This window comes from Peromyscus californicus, unplaced genomic scaffold (genome assembly GCF_007827085.1).
Source record: "Peromyscus californicus insignis strain IS unplaced genomic scaffold, ASM782708v3 Scaffold_14__1_contigs__length_90479793_seg_2, whole genome shotgun sequence".
Lineage (NCBI taxonomy): Eukaryota > Metazoa > Chordata > Mammalia > Rodentia > Cricetidae > Peromyscus > Peromyscus californicus.
The window spans coordinates 61794409-61812219 of NW_026294436.1; the positions used below are offsets into that span (position 1 = coordinate 61794409).

The window sequence follows — 17811 nt, forward strand, 5'->3', positions numbered from 1 at the left end:
CTCCTCTTCATCCTTTCTTGTGAGCTCACATGTAAGTCAGTCATTTTTTTCAGTTTCCAAAACAAAACCATTTCCAGTAGTTAAACACAAATACCAACAATCACTATAATCGCTGCTTCTACGTAAAGTCCAAGATTGTTTGAAAAACTATAAATATGCTTACTGACATTATTCAATTATTCTACTTTAAAAAATGAAGCAAAATTAATATAACCAAGAAATAAAATGTATAGCCAAGAAAAAACATGATTTAATCTACTTTAGTAAAAATATATGTGCTTACAGACCATATAAAATTTAATTTTCACATCTGTGGCCTTAAAATATCTCATTAAATAAGTTAAAAGCAAAATAAATTATTCTTGTTTAAAAAAAAAAGTAGGGATACTGCAACTTGAAAAAACATTTTAATTTTTTTCCCTTGAGAATCATTAGTGTTAATGATTTTCCTGTCAATGGGACTTAGCCTACCTCTGGTGCCAGATACTCTGGTGTACCACAGAATGTCTTCATGGTGGCTGCATCTGTGATTCCTTCTTTGCAAAGTCCAAAATCTGTAATTTTTATATGGCCATCTTTATCCAGCATCAGATTTTCCAACTGTGTGTGAAAACAACATAATTTATTCTATAAGCTTCAATGACAGAATAGTTTTGAAAAACGATTAATAGAATACTGGAAAGAGACACAGTTACATTCAATAGAGCTGTCAGTCCTTGCAAATTCTATAATTTCACATGAAATGAAAGATCTTTTATCAAACATTTGTTGTGTTAAAATTACTGACTTTTACATCAGTGGAAAAAAGTAGCATAGCCTTAAGAATAATTACTGATTAAATTCTAAGGATAAAAGACTAAACAGAATCAATCTTTGTAAGCAATATCAACTCCTTTTTACTGTAAAGTATTATTTACATAATCCCCAAAGCTACACATCTTGCTACAGACAGTTTTGATACTTCTCTTGACAGCCATAATACTGCCTTTTGCTTACAGAAACATTCTTTTGATAATTTAATTTTTGTAACAGAAGGTGGTAATTCCTTTTGTAATTCTTACTAATAAAAAAACCCAACTCTTTTAAACATAAAAAGAAATAGAATATCAAAGTGAAACATGTTATAGAGCTGGAGTCTCTGAACTCAACTTTAACTGATACATACCAAAGAGAATTGTTAAGATTTAACTTTTGTCAAAAATCATACATCTCAAGAAAAAAGTTATGAAATGCCCAGGGAACAGAAAACTTTGCAAAGCCAACACAATTAAGAATACCAGTCTAGTTGGCCCTCCCACTCAAACTTAAGCTATAATATCATCACATGGACATCTGTGTAGACTCAAATATGATCATACAACCTCATACATAAGAAATACAAAGTATGAAAAGCACCTTAATAAGGTGCAGAATACTTAACTTTTATTTTTTTTTTAATTTAATTTAATTTTTTTTTTTTGGTTTTTCGAGACAGGGTTTCTCTGTGTAGCTTTGCGCCTCTCCTGGAACTCACTTGGTAGCCCAGGCTGGCCTCGAACTCACAGAGATCCGCCTGGCTCTGCCTCCCGAGTGCTGGGATTAAAGGCGTGCGCCACCACCGCCCGGCGTATACTTAACTTTTATTTAAGGAGTAGATAATTTAATATAACAATCAAAGCATTTCTCAGAATGCTGAAGTTAATATGAAATGTAGAGAATGCCACATATGAACACAGGTAGGTTATATACTAATGACGCTAATATGTAGACACCATATTCTGCAATATGGTTGTGTTTTATACAGTCAAAAATATGTGAACAAGTTATGTTCAAAGCAGAAACCACAGCAGCTATGTCTTTTTATGTAGCTCTTGAACAGACTACTTGATTGAACTGAAGGTTCAATACATTCCAAACATAATGTACTTCTGAAGAGTAAGGTTTGCTCAACTTCTCTACAGAAAGCTAAAAAGAGCCATAACTATACCATTAAACTATATTCTAAAAATGAAGCTATTTTATCCAAATTCAGATACATCTGCTTCCATCCTCCTTACGTTTTCTAAGAACCAACAACCCAGAAATAAAGCCTAATCTGCACAGACAGCACTAAGTCCTACGTATTAACTCCAACCAAGAATGTCAAGAGTGTCTCCTTTTTGTCTTTTTCTCTGCTGTGGTTGGTCCGTCTTCTCTCCGAGCCTCTTCTAAACACACTCCTTATCCAGCTCCTTTAACCTGACACAGCCAAAGAAAGACACATGCTGAATCAGGTGCCTTGCTGAATAAAACCTGTATTCCCTGTTCTTAATTATTTTAAAATGTGTTTGTTACTAATATTCACACTAATGTTTGTTCAATTAATTTGTTAAAAAATTTAAAAATTCTTCAGTAAGATCTTTAAAAATAGTTCTTATAAACATAACGTATACTTTTTGTAAAAGATCAAGTAATAAATAACAATTAGAAAAAAAGTGAATAAATCTTCTACTGTATACCTAATAAATCTTGTACTGTATACAATCTAGTTTGCATATATTAAACCAGTCCTGCTCATGTGATTTATATGCATCAGAAAGTATTCTTTAAAATTTTGTTAATGATTTATTTATTCTTACTTTATGCACATTGGTGTTTTTCTTGAATGTATGTCTGTATGAGGGTGTCAGATCCCCAGGAACTAGAGGTAGAGACAGTTGTGAACTGCCATGTGGTTGCTGGGAATTGAACCCAGGTCCTCTGGAAGAGCAGGCAGTGCTCTTAACCACTGAGCCATTTCTACAGCCCCCGGAAAGTAAATATAACATTATTTCTCTACATTTGAAAAAAAAACTATTCTGAATGACTAAGTTTAAAAAAAAAAAAAAGAACCCAAAATAAATAAACTTGTTTTTTTCTAAATTTGGGTAAAATCTGTTTTTAAAAAAATTCTAAATTGCACCAAAATTTGTACCCTCATATCTCAGCTGATATTCACACTATCTATTAATAAGGAATGAAAGGAAATGTAAGGCGAGTGATAGACAAGTATAGAACAAAGGTGACCATTTTTCCCAGTTGTCCCAGAAGTTGGTTCTCAGAACATGGGAATTTAGAATACTATAACTGGGAATGCCCAAGTCAATCAAGGCAGTTGGTTATCATTCTTTTTATATTACTATATTAACTTCTCTTCAAAACCATTACAATGGTATTTTAAGGAGCTAAGCTTAAGGATGACAGTAGGAAATGGGCAGGAGTCCCAGCGAAGGGTCACAGGAGCACACTAGTGGGGGGAGGAGGAGACAGCATAATGATTAGAGCACTGAGTGAAGCCTGGGGACTTCTATCACATTAGTGCTCTGCTCCTTCTCATTGGGGACCTCTGACACACTTTTACATACCTAACTTTCATTTGCACAGTGGTAAATGACAGTACCAATCTGAAATGGGGGTTTTAAGCATTAAATGAGATGGTTAAAGCAGAGTTAAAACTGTAAGAATGTGACAATCATTTGTTAATGATGGAGAACTTAATAGCTTTCCTGTTGTGGATTATTTTAAATGGGCAAAGATGTGTTACATCTGTTTATGCTGCATTTGTTTTAATTATGTAAAGATGCATTGTTTCTGTTTGACCTTGCCTACTTAAGGCACCTGATTGGTCTCATAAAGAGCTGAACAGCCAATAGCTAGACAGGAGAGGGACAGGCAAAGCTAGTGCACAGAGAGAATAAATAGGAGGAGAAATCTAGGCTCAGGAGGAAAGAAAGGAGAAAGAGGAGAGAATGGGATAGACACCCAGGGCCAGCAGTCATGCAGCCAGTAGCCAGCAGCCAACCAGAGAAAGTAAAATATATACAGAAAGAAAGAAGGTAAAAAGCCTGGAGGCAAAAGGTAGAAAAAGAGAAGCAGGTTATTTTACGATAAAAGAACCAGAAAAAAAAAAGCTAGCCAGAAACAAGCCTAAGCTAGGACATGTATTTAAAAGCAATAATAAGTCTCCATGTCATGATTTGGGAGCTGGTTGATGTCCCAAAAGAAAAAGCCTGGCACACTTTCTTTTGAAACAGGGTTTCTCTGTGTAGCTTTGGAGCCTGTTGTGGAACTCACTCTGTAGACCAGGCTAGCCTTGAACTCACAGAGATCTGCCTGCCTCTGCCTTCCAAGTTTTTGTTTGTTTGTTTTATTTGTTTGTTTTTGTTGGTACACTTTTCTTTAAAAAATCTTTTGTTTGTTTTGGGAGAAAGTCTTGCTATGTAGCCCCGATTGTCCTGTACTTCATTATGCAAATTGACATGGTTTTAAGGGCAATGCTCCTCCCTCTGCTTCACAGGTGTTAGGATTTCAGGTGCATGCCACCATGCTGGGCCATTTAGAGGATGATTTTTAAGTTATCAAAATGTCATGAGAACTCCTGAACAATCTATTAAAAGAAAGAGTCACATTCAAGAATGAAAAATCTACAAAAATATTTCTGTAGTTCAGTAATTTTGTTATTTTCAATATACACTAATTTTTAATAAAATAAAATATAAACATTTCCTATTTCTTAGTTATTTTACATGTCTATTTTCATTCAATTACTTCTCTTCTCTCATTAACCTAAAATACCATATTCTGAATGACAAAAAGATCATTTATCACCAAAGTATAAACAAATAGAGATCATCACCTTAGAAAATATCCCCATATTTAAAAAAATATCAAATCTATTCTTATACAAAGATAAATTAGGAAGTAACGTACAATCATATAGTAAGTATCTTGCACAAGATCCAATAATGTTCTTATAAAATATATGAGCAGAAAACATTAGTGGGGTGATTCCTGAGCCTGCAGGATCCACAAATTCACCTAACCACAGTCGAGATACACCTAAACATCTATGACTCACTGCCTCACAACTTTCAACGTCAACAAGTGTCAACACTTTGGGTATCAGGTCAGTTAAAGCCCCTTCTGCTGTGTAAACAAGGAACTGAACATTTACAAATGCTCTCTCTGACCCTCTATTCTAAATCTCATGCTATCCTTTTTCCTCATAAACCGTAAAGACAAAATTCATTACAGTTATTGTTCAAGCACTCCCAATTTTTAAAATTTGAAAGACATCTGGTTTACTTCCACAGTAAGCTTCTCAGATTAAGAAATGTACCCGGGCAGTGGTGGCGCATGCCTTTAATCCCAGCACTCGGGGAGGCAGAGACAGGCGGATCTCTGTGAGTTCCAGTACAAAGCGAGTTTCAGGAAAGGCACAAAGCTTACACAGAGAAACCTTGTCTGGAAAACAACAACAACAACAACAAAGAAATGTGATGGAAGCTTACAGTTAATGGACGCGCAGATAGCAAAAGCAGGGATAACGTCAAATAGAAAATTTATGCAATGCTTATAAATAAAAAATCTAGACAATATTATTTGTATCACTCAAAGGGTTATATCGCACTTTTGGGCTGGGAGTTATTAGACACAATGCCTTACAGAATTACTACACCAATAAATGGCAACATTTGTTGCCCAATTCAAGAGGTAAACATTATTTGACAATGATCTTAACTCTATTTGTATATGAAGAAGTTGTAAGCTTAAAATCTTTTTAAAAATTTTTTTCGGGGTTGGGGATTTAGCTCAGTGGTAGAGCGCTTGCTAGCACTCAGCTCCGCCCGCCCCCCCAAATTTTTTTTTCATGGTACTGCATGGACAAAAAAACCCAATAACCCACTAAGTAATAAGTTTCTTTCTGTTTTGTTGGTGCCTAGGATAAAACTAAACTCTACAATTCTTAGCTATCCTTAACCAGTGCTTCCTAAGCTTTTATAGCTCACAGTGAAGCTAAGAAACTAAAATTTATAACACATCTATTCCAAGGTCAGTGGAGAGGCTGCCTGAGGAATTCAAGTTTTAGGCATCAAGATGACTCAGGCACACGAAGGTAACAAGGGATTCCTGCTCAGCACATTGTAGATCTAGGTGACATACAAATCCAACCACCACCAGAAAACACACTGAATGAGCATGGAACTGAGTGTGCGAAATGATATTCTGGAGATGCCTCTGAACCCTCTGAAGGCAAGGGAAGCCATTGCTTAAACACAAGTGTAACCCTCGTTGTGAGACAGAGACTGGGAAGGTCTGTTCTCATATAGGTCAGAAAGGAAAAACAGACAGAACATGTATATATATATACATACATACATACATACATACATACATACATACGTAGATGCAATATCACTAAATAATTTTTATCATTCACTCTTACACCTCACTTTAGCACAGATGCACCAATCTCAGTTTTAGAGATCAATACTGTTTATGGCCCAAGAAGGTAGAATTCTACACAAGCAGATCTAGGCTTCTGTGTATCCAGATAGATGTTGACATGTCATAAGCTGACCTGTAGGAGCTGAATGAGCATGGAACCTAGTGAGCAGAAATACTAAAACAAAGAAAAAAAAAGTACAATAGTGGCAAAAACTCTAGCCCCACATTACCAAGATATTTCACAATTTGCTATATACAAATAAGGGGCATAGCTCAATGGTATCATATTAATTGTAGAGGTGGAAGTTGCTCTTAACGTCATTGCCTTAAATTTTCTAGAAAGGGGGAATGAAGTGTTAGAGTATTATCAGAAGTGGGAGTTACAAGGCCAGAGAGATGCTTAGTGGTTAAGCACACTTGCTTTTTCCGAGGACTCAGGTTTGATGCTCAGCAACCACACTGTGGCTCACAGCTGTCTCTAACTCTTGTTTCCAGGGGAGTCAACACCCTCTGCTAGCCTACATGGGCACTAGGCATGCATGTGGTGCAGAGATATATATGCAAGCAAAACACCCATACATGTAATTTTTTTAATTATTTAAAGATGTGAGAATTACAGAACCTGTCTTCAATTCAGCATGCAAACAAGGCATTCTTTCTATATTAAAAAATGTATCATTATTTCAGAAGAACACCGGAAGACTTATGAAAAATATAAGTCTGTGGTAAAAATACAATTGGAGGGTGCTCTTATTAGAATCTTAAACAGCTAAAACTCTGTTTAGATAGAAAATAAAATTAGATATCCCAAAATAGTATACAGTGGCAATGTGCTGATCATTCTATCTCCTCACAATCACTACAAAAAATTAATGAGTAATTCTAGAATCATTACATTCACATCTGTACATGTCCCTGTCTAGCCTTGTCTGGACGTGGACAGTAATGGTCACTGTGAATAAGTATTGTGCTTGTAAGTAAGGACTATGTAGAAGAAAAAATACACAACGTGCTGTAGCTGGAGCTTTCCTGCCTGGCCCACAGTCAGGACAAATCTCTATCACCTGCCAGTCCCACAGCCACTCAAACCCGACCAAGTAAACACAGAGACTTATATTGGTTACAAACTGTATGGCCGTGGCAGACTTCTTACTAACTGTTCTTACAGCTTAAATTAATCCATTTCTATTAATCTATACCTTGTCACATGGCTCGTGGCTTACTGGCATCTTCACATGCTGTTTCTCATCATGGCGGCTGGCAGTGTCTCTCTCTCTCAGCCTTCCACTTCCCAGCTTTATTCTCCTCCTTGTCCCACCTACACTTCTTGCCTAGCCAATGGCCAATCAGTGTTTTATTTATTGACTAATTAGCAACACATTTGCCATACAGAACATCCCACAGCACTTCCCCCTTTTTTTTTTCAAAAAGGAAGGTTTTAACGTTAACAAAGTAAAATTACATATAATTTGGGAATTTGGGCGTAGCTTCTCTTACTACTTCCTGCTGGAGGAGGGCGCTGTATCTTATGGGGATACAAAGAAAATTTTAGGATCATGGAGTAGTCCGTGAGGGTGTATTGTCTGAGCCAGTTGCCTTGAAACCATTCTGGATGTTGAATCATCTGGGCCATGGTGTCATCGGAGACCTTTCAGGGGGTCTTGGCTGGTCAAACCTGATGTATCTTAATCTGGAACAAATCCATAGCCTTTGGCTTTCTGTGGGAACAAAAACAGAGTCTCCTTTCCAAAGCAACATATCCTTACATCCAAATTTTGAAGTCAAGATATCTTTAAAATATGCATATTGGTTTAACTCAGCTTCCTTTACAATCAAATATCTCTCTGCAGTTAAGAATCCCAAAGACAACACAATCCAGAGTCTCTGTGTAATATTCATCTTTACGTGGCTTATTTTTTATATTAATTTTACTGTCTCTTTAAAGACTTTATTTTTTAAAACTATGTATCTGTTTATATAACTGTATATATCACCTTTTTTGTCTCTTTTAAGCCTACGTATATTTTATACACATTGTAAACTGTTACATCTGAATCTGTCTTATTGTGAATCTATTGCTTTAAGCTGCAGCAGCTGTGGCTGCTGGCTCCGCCCACCTCAGCTTCCCAACATGGCTACGTTTACCACCAGCTCTGGGAGCTATCGTGGGTCTAAGCTTTTATCCAAGCAGCGTGTAGCCCCAAAACTTCTTTTTTTGTTTTATACTAGCAAAGGCTAAATCCACCATGCAGCTTTATGTGCCACTTGCAGAGGCCTCATTCCAGCCATACTGCAGGTCAAGCATGCACGCTAGGAACCCACCAGTAGCTCAAACCGTCAGCTGCCGCTCATTTGAGAGAGACAATTAGGAAGCTGTTTTTAGCTCCGTTTTAGAATCTTTTCTCAGGTTTTAGGTGGAAACTCTTGCCACCACGTTGGACACCATTTGTAGATGTATCCAACCTTCTTATTAAATAATAAACACAGAACCAATGCAAAGAAGAAAGCCAAGAGGTCAGAGCTAAGAGCTAAAACCTTACCCTTCCTCCTGTGGTGGTCCTACCTCTCCAAACCAGAGCTACCCCTGTGTTAAAGTCTTTATATAGAGTTCCTGTCCTGCCTTCTCATTGGTTGTAAACCCAACCACATGACCGCCTCCTCACAGCCTGTCTGTATAGGCCTCCAGGTTTTCCATGATTGGTATTAAGATTAAAAGCATGTGTATCCAATAATGGCTGTATCCCTGAACACACAGAGACTTACCCAGCTCTGCCTACCAAGTGCTGGAATTACAAGCGTACGCTACCACTGCCCTGCTTTCCTATGGCTTGCTAATAGCTCTGACCCCCGGGCAACTTTATTTATTAACATACAAATAATATTTTAATACAAATAAAATATCACCATAACGTGCATTACTGCAAGGTCTTCTAGGAGATCTCTTCAAATTGTTATGGTATCCTGAGCCAATATCAGTTTTTATTAAGTAACCTAAGTATTTATTAAGGAGTCCTTAATAAAACAGAATTTCTTATAATGACATACACTAGTAATTAAAGCAAATTTATTTTCTAAAAATGTAGCAAAAGTTTTAGTAATTATTTGTTACTATGAAACCAAACAAGGACTAATAAAATATTCTAAGTTAATATGACATGAGGCTTTGCTTCCAGTGCTGAATGGGAACACTATTTGCAGTGTTTAAGAAAGAAATCCAGGAACCAGAGAGACAGTTCAGTGTGTAAAGGCCCTTGATCACTGGAGACCATGGAGTGGAAGGAAAGAACTGATTCCCACAAGTTGTCTTCTGATCTCTAAAGCGCGCGCGCGCGCAGGCGCAGACACACACACACACACACACACACACACACACACACACACACACACACACACACACGCTTGTGCTCATTAAATAAATGTCTTAATTTTTTAAAAGAAGCCCAGCTACTGTAGGCATCTCAAACTGATTTGCATATAAATAGCTACAAATTCATTAATAAGATCAGAGTCCACTCTGAGACTGATCAAAGTGAGTACCTAAATGGGGGTGGGGGCTGTCTTTTTTAAGACAAGGTTTCACTGTATAGCTTTGGTTGGCCTGGAACTTACTGTGTAGACAGGGCTGGCCTTGAACTCACGAGATCCACCTGACTCTGCTTCCTGGATACAGGGATTATCCTAAATCAGTTTTTGGTGATGCTGTTTTTAATACATCTAGTATCTAAAACAGTCATTCAAATATCCCCAGTGAATTTTAGACTTACAAAATCTAGGGATTTGGGGACTGGAGAGATGGCTCAGCATTTAGTAGCACTCACTGTTCTTCTAAAGGCCTGGAGTTCAGTTTCCAGAACCCACACTATGATGGCTCGCAAACACCTGTAACTGCAGGTCCTAGAGATTTGACAGCTCTTTCTGGTCTTTGTGGGCATATGCATACATGCATAAACACACACACACACACACACACACACACACACACACACACACACACAAATAAAAATATTCAATCTTTAAAAATAAATATAAGGGCTAGGAAGATGGTTCAACTGGTAAAGGGCTTGCAATCCAAGTATGAGTATCTGAGTCTGGATCCCCAGGACTCAGAGAAAGCGCTACCCTAGTGATACTTTAGTGAGAAGGGAAGTGGAGACAGAATTCCTGGACACACAAGATCCACCTAGCCTAACCGTAAAGAGGAGACCTTGTGTCAAACAAGATGGAAGGTGAGAGCCGGGCGGTGGTGGCGCACGCCTTTAATCCCAGCACTCGGGAGGCAGAGCCAGGCGGATCTCTGTGAGTTCGAGGCCAGCCTGGGCTACCAAGTGAGTCCCAGGAAAGGCGCAAAGCTACACAGAGAAACCCTGTCTCGAAAAACCAAAAAAAAAAGATGGAAGGTGAGGACTGACAAACAAGGTGATGTCATCTGACCTCCAATTGTATACCATGCCACACATCACCTAACACACTAACCACACTATATACATATCACAAAGGTTTTTAAAATACATATAATCCAATGCATTTGCATTTTCTTATCAAGGTTTATTTAGACTCTAGACAGAATGATGTAAACAAAAGCACACTGGACTAGGAAATACGATTCATGGTGCTGTACTTTGGTACATGACCTTTAAAGGCTTCATGCTCAAGCTGGTGCTGTTGAAAGAGGGCAGGACCTTCAGGAAATGGGGCCCAGTAAGAAGCCCCAGTCCTCCAGTGCACATGCTTGAGGGAACAGTGGGCATGCCCTTCTCTTCCACTGGCTCTCCTACTGATGAGTTAAAGAGAGTCTTCTGCCATGTGTTTCCTGTGTTGCTGGCTGGCTTCCTCATGTCAGCGGTCCAGACGCAAAGCTCTGCCTGGTCTTGGAGTGGAATGGAAGCACTAGAACCTATGGGCTGAAATCAATCCTTTTCTTTGGAAGTGTTACATTATCGTAACAGAAAGCTGACTAACCAAGCCTTGTTCCAAACATCTTGTTGGTGTCAATTTAGTCTGTTACCTAAGTAGATAACATTTTTAGGCTTGCAGAACATTGTCTCCAATACAGACCAGCTTTGAATTTCTGGAATCCTACCTAAATGATCCCATTCTGTCATGCATAATCTTGTGAACTGCAGATGCAAACAGCATGCATATAAATTTTGCTTTATTAATTATATGGTTTTGTGATATATAGTCATGTGCTTTCTATCCTATACTATACATGTATTTCAAAGATTAAATCAATGCAGCATTTTTTTGTTTTGTTTTGTTTTTTTTTCGAGATAGGGTTTCTCTGCATAGCTTTGTGCCTTTCCTGGAACTCGCTTTGTAGACCAGGCTGGCCTTGAACTCACAGAGATCTGCCTGCCTCTGCCTCCCGAGTGCTGGGATTAAAGGTGTCTGCCACTGCCACCCGGCAATGCAGCATTTGTTTTTTTAAAAAAGGGAAGTTTGAGAGAACAGAGAGCACCTAAATGTCTGGTAAAGTTAGTCTTGGCATATGGTAACTACACAATGGGCATTCATACACAAAGTACACACTTTATATTACACTTCAATAAATTAAATCTAATTTCATCATCAATGATACAGCAACAAAATGCATAATTAGTGACCTTTAATATACTAATAATTCATGTGATTTGAGATGTTGGTAGGCAACTCTGACCAAGACCCTCCTGACTTTTGCACTCCATACCAATACTAGCACTCAAATGAACTATTTTCTTCAGATCTCTTTGAACTAGTAATTCTATCTACTACTGTTAACTGTTCTGGATTTATCCATTACTTCAAAACTATTCTCAGTCCCTTAACTCCAAGCTTCTCTGCCTTTTTGTTTCTCATAAATATGATTCATTAGCATGAGTAGTGATGGAAAAGGTAACCTCATGAAGTGATAAGTTAATAATTTTTAAGTATAGTTGGAAAATTAATGTATGTTATTATGCTGTATAAGGTTTCTAAAGCATCTAGACTCAACACATAGAACAGATGTAAAGGTGCTGAATTCATCATATTTCTAGTTCTAAGATAAAATAAATATAACCATTTAGTTGACTGTATTCATTATAGCACTCAGATTTTTTTTTTTTTTCGAGACAGGGTTTCTCTGTGTAGTTTTGGTGCCTGTCCTGGATCTCGCTCTGCAGACCAGGCTGGCCTCGAACTCACAGAGATCCACCTGGCTCTGCCTCCCGAGTGCTGGGATTAAAGGCGTGCGCCACCACCGCCCGGCCGGAACTCAAACATTTAACCACCCCTGAAGTAGATGTTTTATAGCTGTATAGCTCATTATCTTTAAGTACAGTATTCTAATCCTTCATTTAAATTTTAATTGACTATAGAACATTACATACTGATTTTATTATTATTGTATGAAATATTTTATAAGACAGTTACTCATAACATAAATGAGAGTGATAGGAACATCTTGAAACAAACTAGGCACCTGCTTACATAACTGGATAAAAATGAAGAGTCCCAAATGGTTTTATATAAGTAAGACAGTAGTAACAGAATGTTCATTATTTCTTAGGTATGTATTCCATTTCATATAAAATACAATTCCACAAGTCTCATGTAACTTCTATTTCTACAAACCAAATTATACCCTAAATGAACTAGTTCTGTGATCAGTAAGGCAACTGTCAATCAAATTTTAATAGGTAAACATTACCACATGATTTCCATTTTTCTGTACGTATTAGGGTCTGAACCCAACCGATGCTAGGCTGGGCTACACACACACACACACACACACACACACACACACTCTTGGTGTTTAGTGCATGTGTGCATGCATGTGTGTGTGTGCTGGGGAAGTTCCTGTAGGAGTGATAAATTCTACCATATTTCAAGTTCTAAAAATTCAATCTAAATATAGTCATTTGGTTAATTTGTATTAGTGTACCTGTGAAAACATGTGGAGAGCGGAAACTGATATTGGGATTTCTTCCTCAATCACTTCTCCACTTAATTTCGGAGACAAAATTTCTCACTGAACCTGAAGCATGTGTGCCATTTAGGCTAAACTGGCTGGCCAGATATCCCCTTGTCTTCACTCTCGCAGTGCTAGACTGACAGACCTGTGGGTCCCGAGTTCAGAACTCAAGCCCACGTGCTGCCCAGCAAGTCCTCACCCACTGAACTATCACCCAATCCAGGGTTTTCACTGTGAGGCAAAATCTCACTACACTGCCCAAGGTACCCTCATCTCTGTGATCCCACTTCAGTGTTCCAGGGAGGTGCGAGTTCAGGTACAGACTCCTACTTCTAGCTTCCTACCCCACCCCCACACCGGGTGCCGAAATGCGCGGATGGACCTCAGTGTCACACTTAAACTAGCAAGTGCCCTTCCTCTGAGCTGTTCTCCCAGCCTTAGGATTTGCATTTTAAGGAAGAGGGTAAAATTAAAATTTACTGAAAATATGCCAGGATCAGATTCCTTAACACAGTCAACCTTATTCATGATTGCATCATGAGAATTATCATCTGCTTACATGATCTCCTCCAGGGAGCAGTAAACTACAGAGTGTAGAAAAAATTTAAACTACTGACTGCTTTTGTAAGTAAAGAAATTGTGGGAATATAGCCAAATGCTGATTTACATAATAGCTAGGGCTGCTTTCACCTTTCAGTGGAAGAGTTGAATAGTTCCAATAGAGACTTGACAGGTAGAAAAGGCTACATTATTTACTACCTGGCCTTACAGAATGTGTACCTATTCTGGCTATTTCAAGAACCTCATCATTAAAGAGCTCAGCGATGGCCAGGCTTTCATTCCCAACACAATACTGGGTTTTGACAAAGGAAAAACTAAGCAAACTACTAAGTTTATGGGAAAACGTGAATATAATCCTATCAAGAAGTTAACACCACAATGAAAATGAATGTTTTCCTTCTAATAACCTTGTTATTGAAGCTTCTTCATAAATATTTTATGATGTTTGAACATAATAATGAAGTTGCAAATTATCTGACTTTGACTCAGATATTTACCATTTTTATAATTACAGCATTTACAGGAAAATGAAATTACTCTTGGTAGATCAGCTTTGCAGAGTCAAGAGAATTTTCATATACCAAAATACAAAACATGAAAGAATTACTTACATATCAATGAATGAAATTTCAGATCAACTACAGCAAACAACATTCCTAAGAAGAGTGCTTTTCTCAAAACTGTGTAACTTTGTAATTACTTTGTTTGTCCCTACAGTCTCTGCAAAAAAAAAAAAAAAAAACACCCCAAATTTTGATTAATTTTTTTTTTACCTTGAGATCACGGTACACAATCTTTCCAGAATGTAGATAGTCCAAAGCAGAGACAATTTCTGCACCATAGAAACGTGTGCGGTCCTCAGAGAACACCCGCTCTCTCGACAAATGGAAAAACAGCTGCAGGGTAAACAGCAGGGACAGGATTGTAATAATTACTGATTTAGTGGGGGAAATTACCACAAACATAAAACACCTCTCATCACCATATTGTGATGATAGATAGTGTACTCTCAGTGGACACCGAGCACTCTAAGACAGCAGCTGGCTTATCTTCTCCAGGCTTCCAAGGGGAGACTGCGAGCTGTTAAATCAGCGTTTTAATCAATATACCAATCTTGTTCAAGGCATTCTGCTTGGTACCCATTTAACCTTCAGGTACCAAAGGAAAAAGTAGGCACCGTCAGATTGCGTTTCCTTCTAACGATGCTGCTGTGCCACTCTGACAAGGAATAAATATTGACATTATCAAAATAAATGAACATGAGCATAGGTATGGTGCTTTTATTTAATTATTAAGTTATGTTTGATTTCAAGGAAAAATGTGGATTTTCTTAAACTCATTTATGTGAGCTACTCAGTCTAATAACTGCTATTTATCATATTTCTAGAAATACTTCCGAAGTTTGAAATAACATTCTCTATAAGAAATCTGACAACTTTAAAGTTTTACATTTATCTTAACAATGCTCAAACTGGACTGAGGCTTCCACCACTCCAGATATGGAGTAATTTGTAATGTACAATCCTTTTATTTTCAATTTTAACTGTGATCTCCTATGATCGCATAAACTATAAGTCCAATCATTTCCTAGTTAATCAAAGAAATGTCAACAGTCAATAAATATTTCCTGGGCACTTACTGTAACCACACACTAAAGCTCTAGCTTTATAACACTGTAAGCCCCACCACTCAGTGATTCACATCATACCTATCTCACTTCTCAACAGGGGACACCGAAGGTCTCAACAGGGGACACCGAAGGACAGTGTTTGTCTAACACTTGCAAGGCTCTGTGTTCCATTCCCAGCACCACAAAAAGCTAAACAAACAACACTGAGCACACCATAAATAAAAACATCTAATTTCTTAGAACAGCAGACATCAAGAAGTAGATCTGAGGAACCATGAACTGATTATCAATCTCTATTGAAATATTATACTTTATTAAGAAATCTGCCAAGACTGCTAGTCTAAAATATCTTTGCCCTGTATAAACATTAAGTACTACAGGTTTGATTTCAGTATTTGTATAATACATATTTTAACACAATTATGAGATTAAAATATGAATTGTAAGAATTGCACATGCTCACAAAATCAAATTATGCAGGTCTGATAATAAATGTATCAGTATCTAGTGTATAAATGTGAAGAAGAGTTTCTGTAGAAAATAAAGACATAATAAATGGAAGAAAAAAAAGAAATCTGCCAAGAATGAAAGATTATTTACAGTCCTGAATAAACTACCAAGATGTCATAGAGGGTATTCAATACAAATCTGTGACTAAAGAAAAATCAATCAAAAAATGGGCCTTCACCTGGAAGGTCAGAAAACAACTATTTCCATATAGATCACTAACTCATAATAAATTGCTAAGAATTATAGCTTACCAAGACTTCTTCAATATATAATAGCAATTTTGAGACAGGGTTTCTTTCTGTAGCCTTAACTGTCCTAGAACTCACTCTGTAGACCAGGCTGGCCTCTAGCTCCGAGAGATAGAGCTGCCTCAGGCTCCCATGTGCTGGGATTAAAGGGGTGCCACCACCACCACCTGGCTACACAGGTTTCTTATACATTCATTCTTTCTTCCTTTATTCTACTCCTATCTCTATTTAAATTACTTTTTAAGACAACTTTGTATGTGACTCATTGGCCCAAGTGAAGAAAGGAGAGAAAAAATAAAAAGAGTACTGATATTGCTAAAAATGACTGAAAGAACATTAGCTATATTAGGAGCAAATTATTTGGGAGATATCTAAACTATGATGTTCCCTACTTTATCCCAATGTTTTGTCAAATCTGGGATACCACAAATTCAGATTGTATTCAATTTTTATTTCTGAAGAATGGATAATCAGAAAAAATAATACCTGCCATACTGAGTCTAACATGCCAGTAGCACTGATGGATACTGTGATCACAATGTTGCTACAGTAGTCTTCTAAGAGTCTAGATTTCATTAAAAAAAAAAAAATCAATTCTACCACTGGATAACCACAGACAAAAGAGATATACAGCCTCTCTAAATTAATATAATGTATTCAGGATTCTAGGTCTTTATTTGGATGGTACAGCTACAATTTGTCTGCCAGCCAACTTCCATAAAAGTATCAGCTCAAGTTTTATAACTAAGAGGAAGAACTCTGTATTTCAAAACTCACTGCCATATGATGTCTACTTTTGTTACTTTATGGAATTCACTCTGTAAAGATAAGCAGTGATCTGAAATTGCCAAATCCAATGCTCTATGTGTAATCAGCTGCCCTTCTCGTTTTGGAGGTTAGGACACTGCCTGTGTTCTCTTCCACAAAATGTGTTTCTTGGCTTTAGTTTAACACAGCTTTCCTGATTCATGGTCTACCTTTCTAGATCACTGTTCTTAAGTTTCCACCCATGTGTTAAAACAACATTCAATCTACATTTATTTAATGATCATCAATGATTTTAAGGTAACTCTGTGAGGCAATAGGACAAGGAAAAGAGGGATACATTAACCATTAAGACATACTCTCTTACATACAGCTCCACCTGTGGTAAGGCCTCAGAATACATACTCAAATCCAAACTTATTAACTACATGTCGCTTTCTATACAATAATCAAACTTCAACAAAATGACAAAAAATAGACATAATCCCCACTATTAAGGAATTCTAGCTCAATAAGGGAGATGTATGCATATTTACAAAAACAGCAGGCTATAACACATTTTTGTGATGTGGATAATAACACTTTGGAAACAGAGTGATTAATTTATATAGGATGATCTGAGATATGTCACATTTAAAGTTCACTTAAGTTTTGAAAGATGGAATTTCACCAAAGGAAAACATAAGGGAAATAAAATATTACTACTTGAAATGTGTCCACCTGTGTACTTCCATTTAACCCAGCATAGCAGCTACACAAAAGTAGGTGAAGAATAATCATTTGTAGAATGCAGCAATTTTTGGTGGTGTATATTCACCATATAGAATAATGGTTTTCATTGTGATTTTTCATACTTATATATGCTTTGATCATTTCTACTCCCTATCATCATCTCTCTTCCTTTCATTCCTGGATCCCCTTGTTATTCTCCAATCTCTCTT

General features: G+C 37.3%; 1 protein-coding gene across 3 annotated transcripts in view; it reads right to left on the reverse strand.

Moving 5' to 3' along the window:
• Nucleotides 1–17811, reverse strand: part of Akt3 (AKT serine/threonine kinase 3) — a 256790-nt gene that overhangs the window by 40726 nt on the left and 198253 nt on the right. For all 3 annotated transcript variants that reach the window (XM_052737751.1, XM_052737752.1, XM_052737753.1), the window contains 2 exons: nucleotides 14491–14613; nucleotides 472–600 (listed from right to left, as the gene is read on the reverse strand). In XM_052737751.1, coding sequence (XP_052593711.1) covers nucleotides 472–600; nucleotides 14491–14613 — 252 coding nt within the window. The remainder of the gene's footprint in view (nucleotides 1–471; nucleotides 601–14490; nucleotides 14614–17811) is intronic.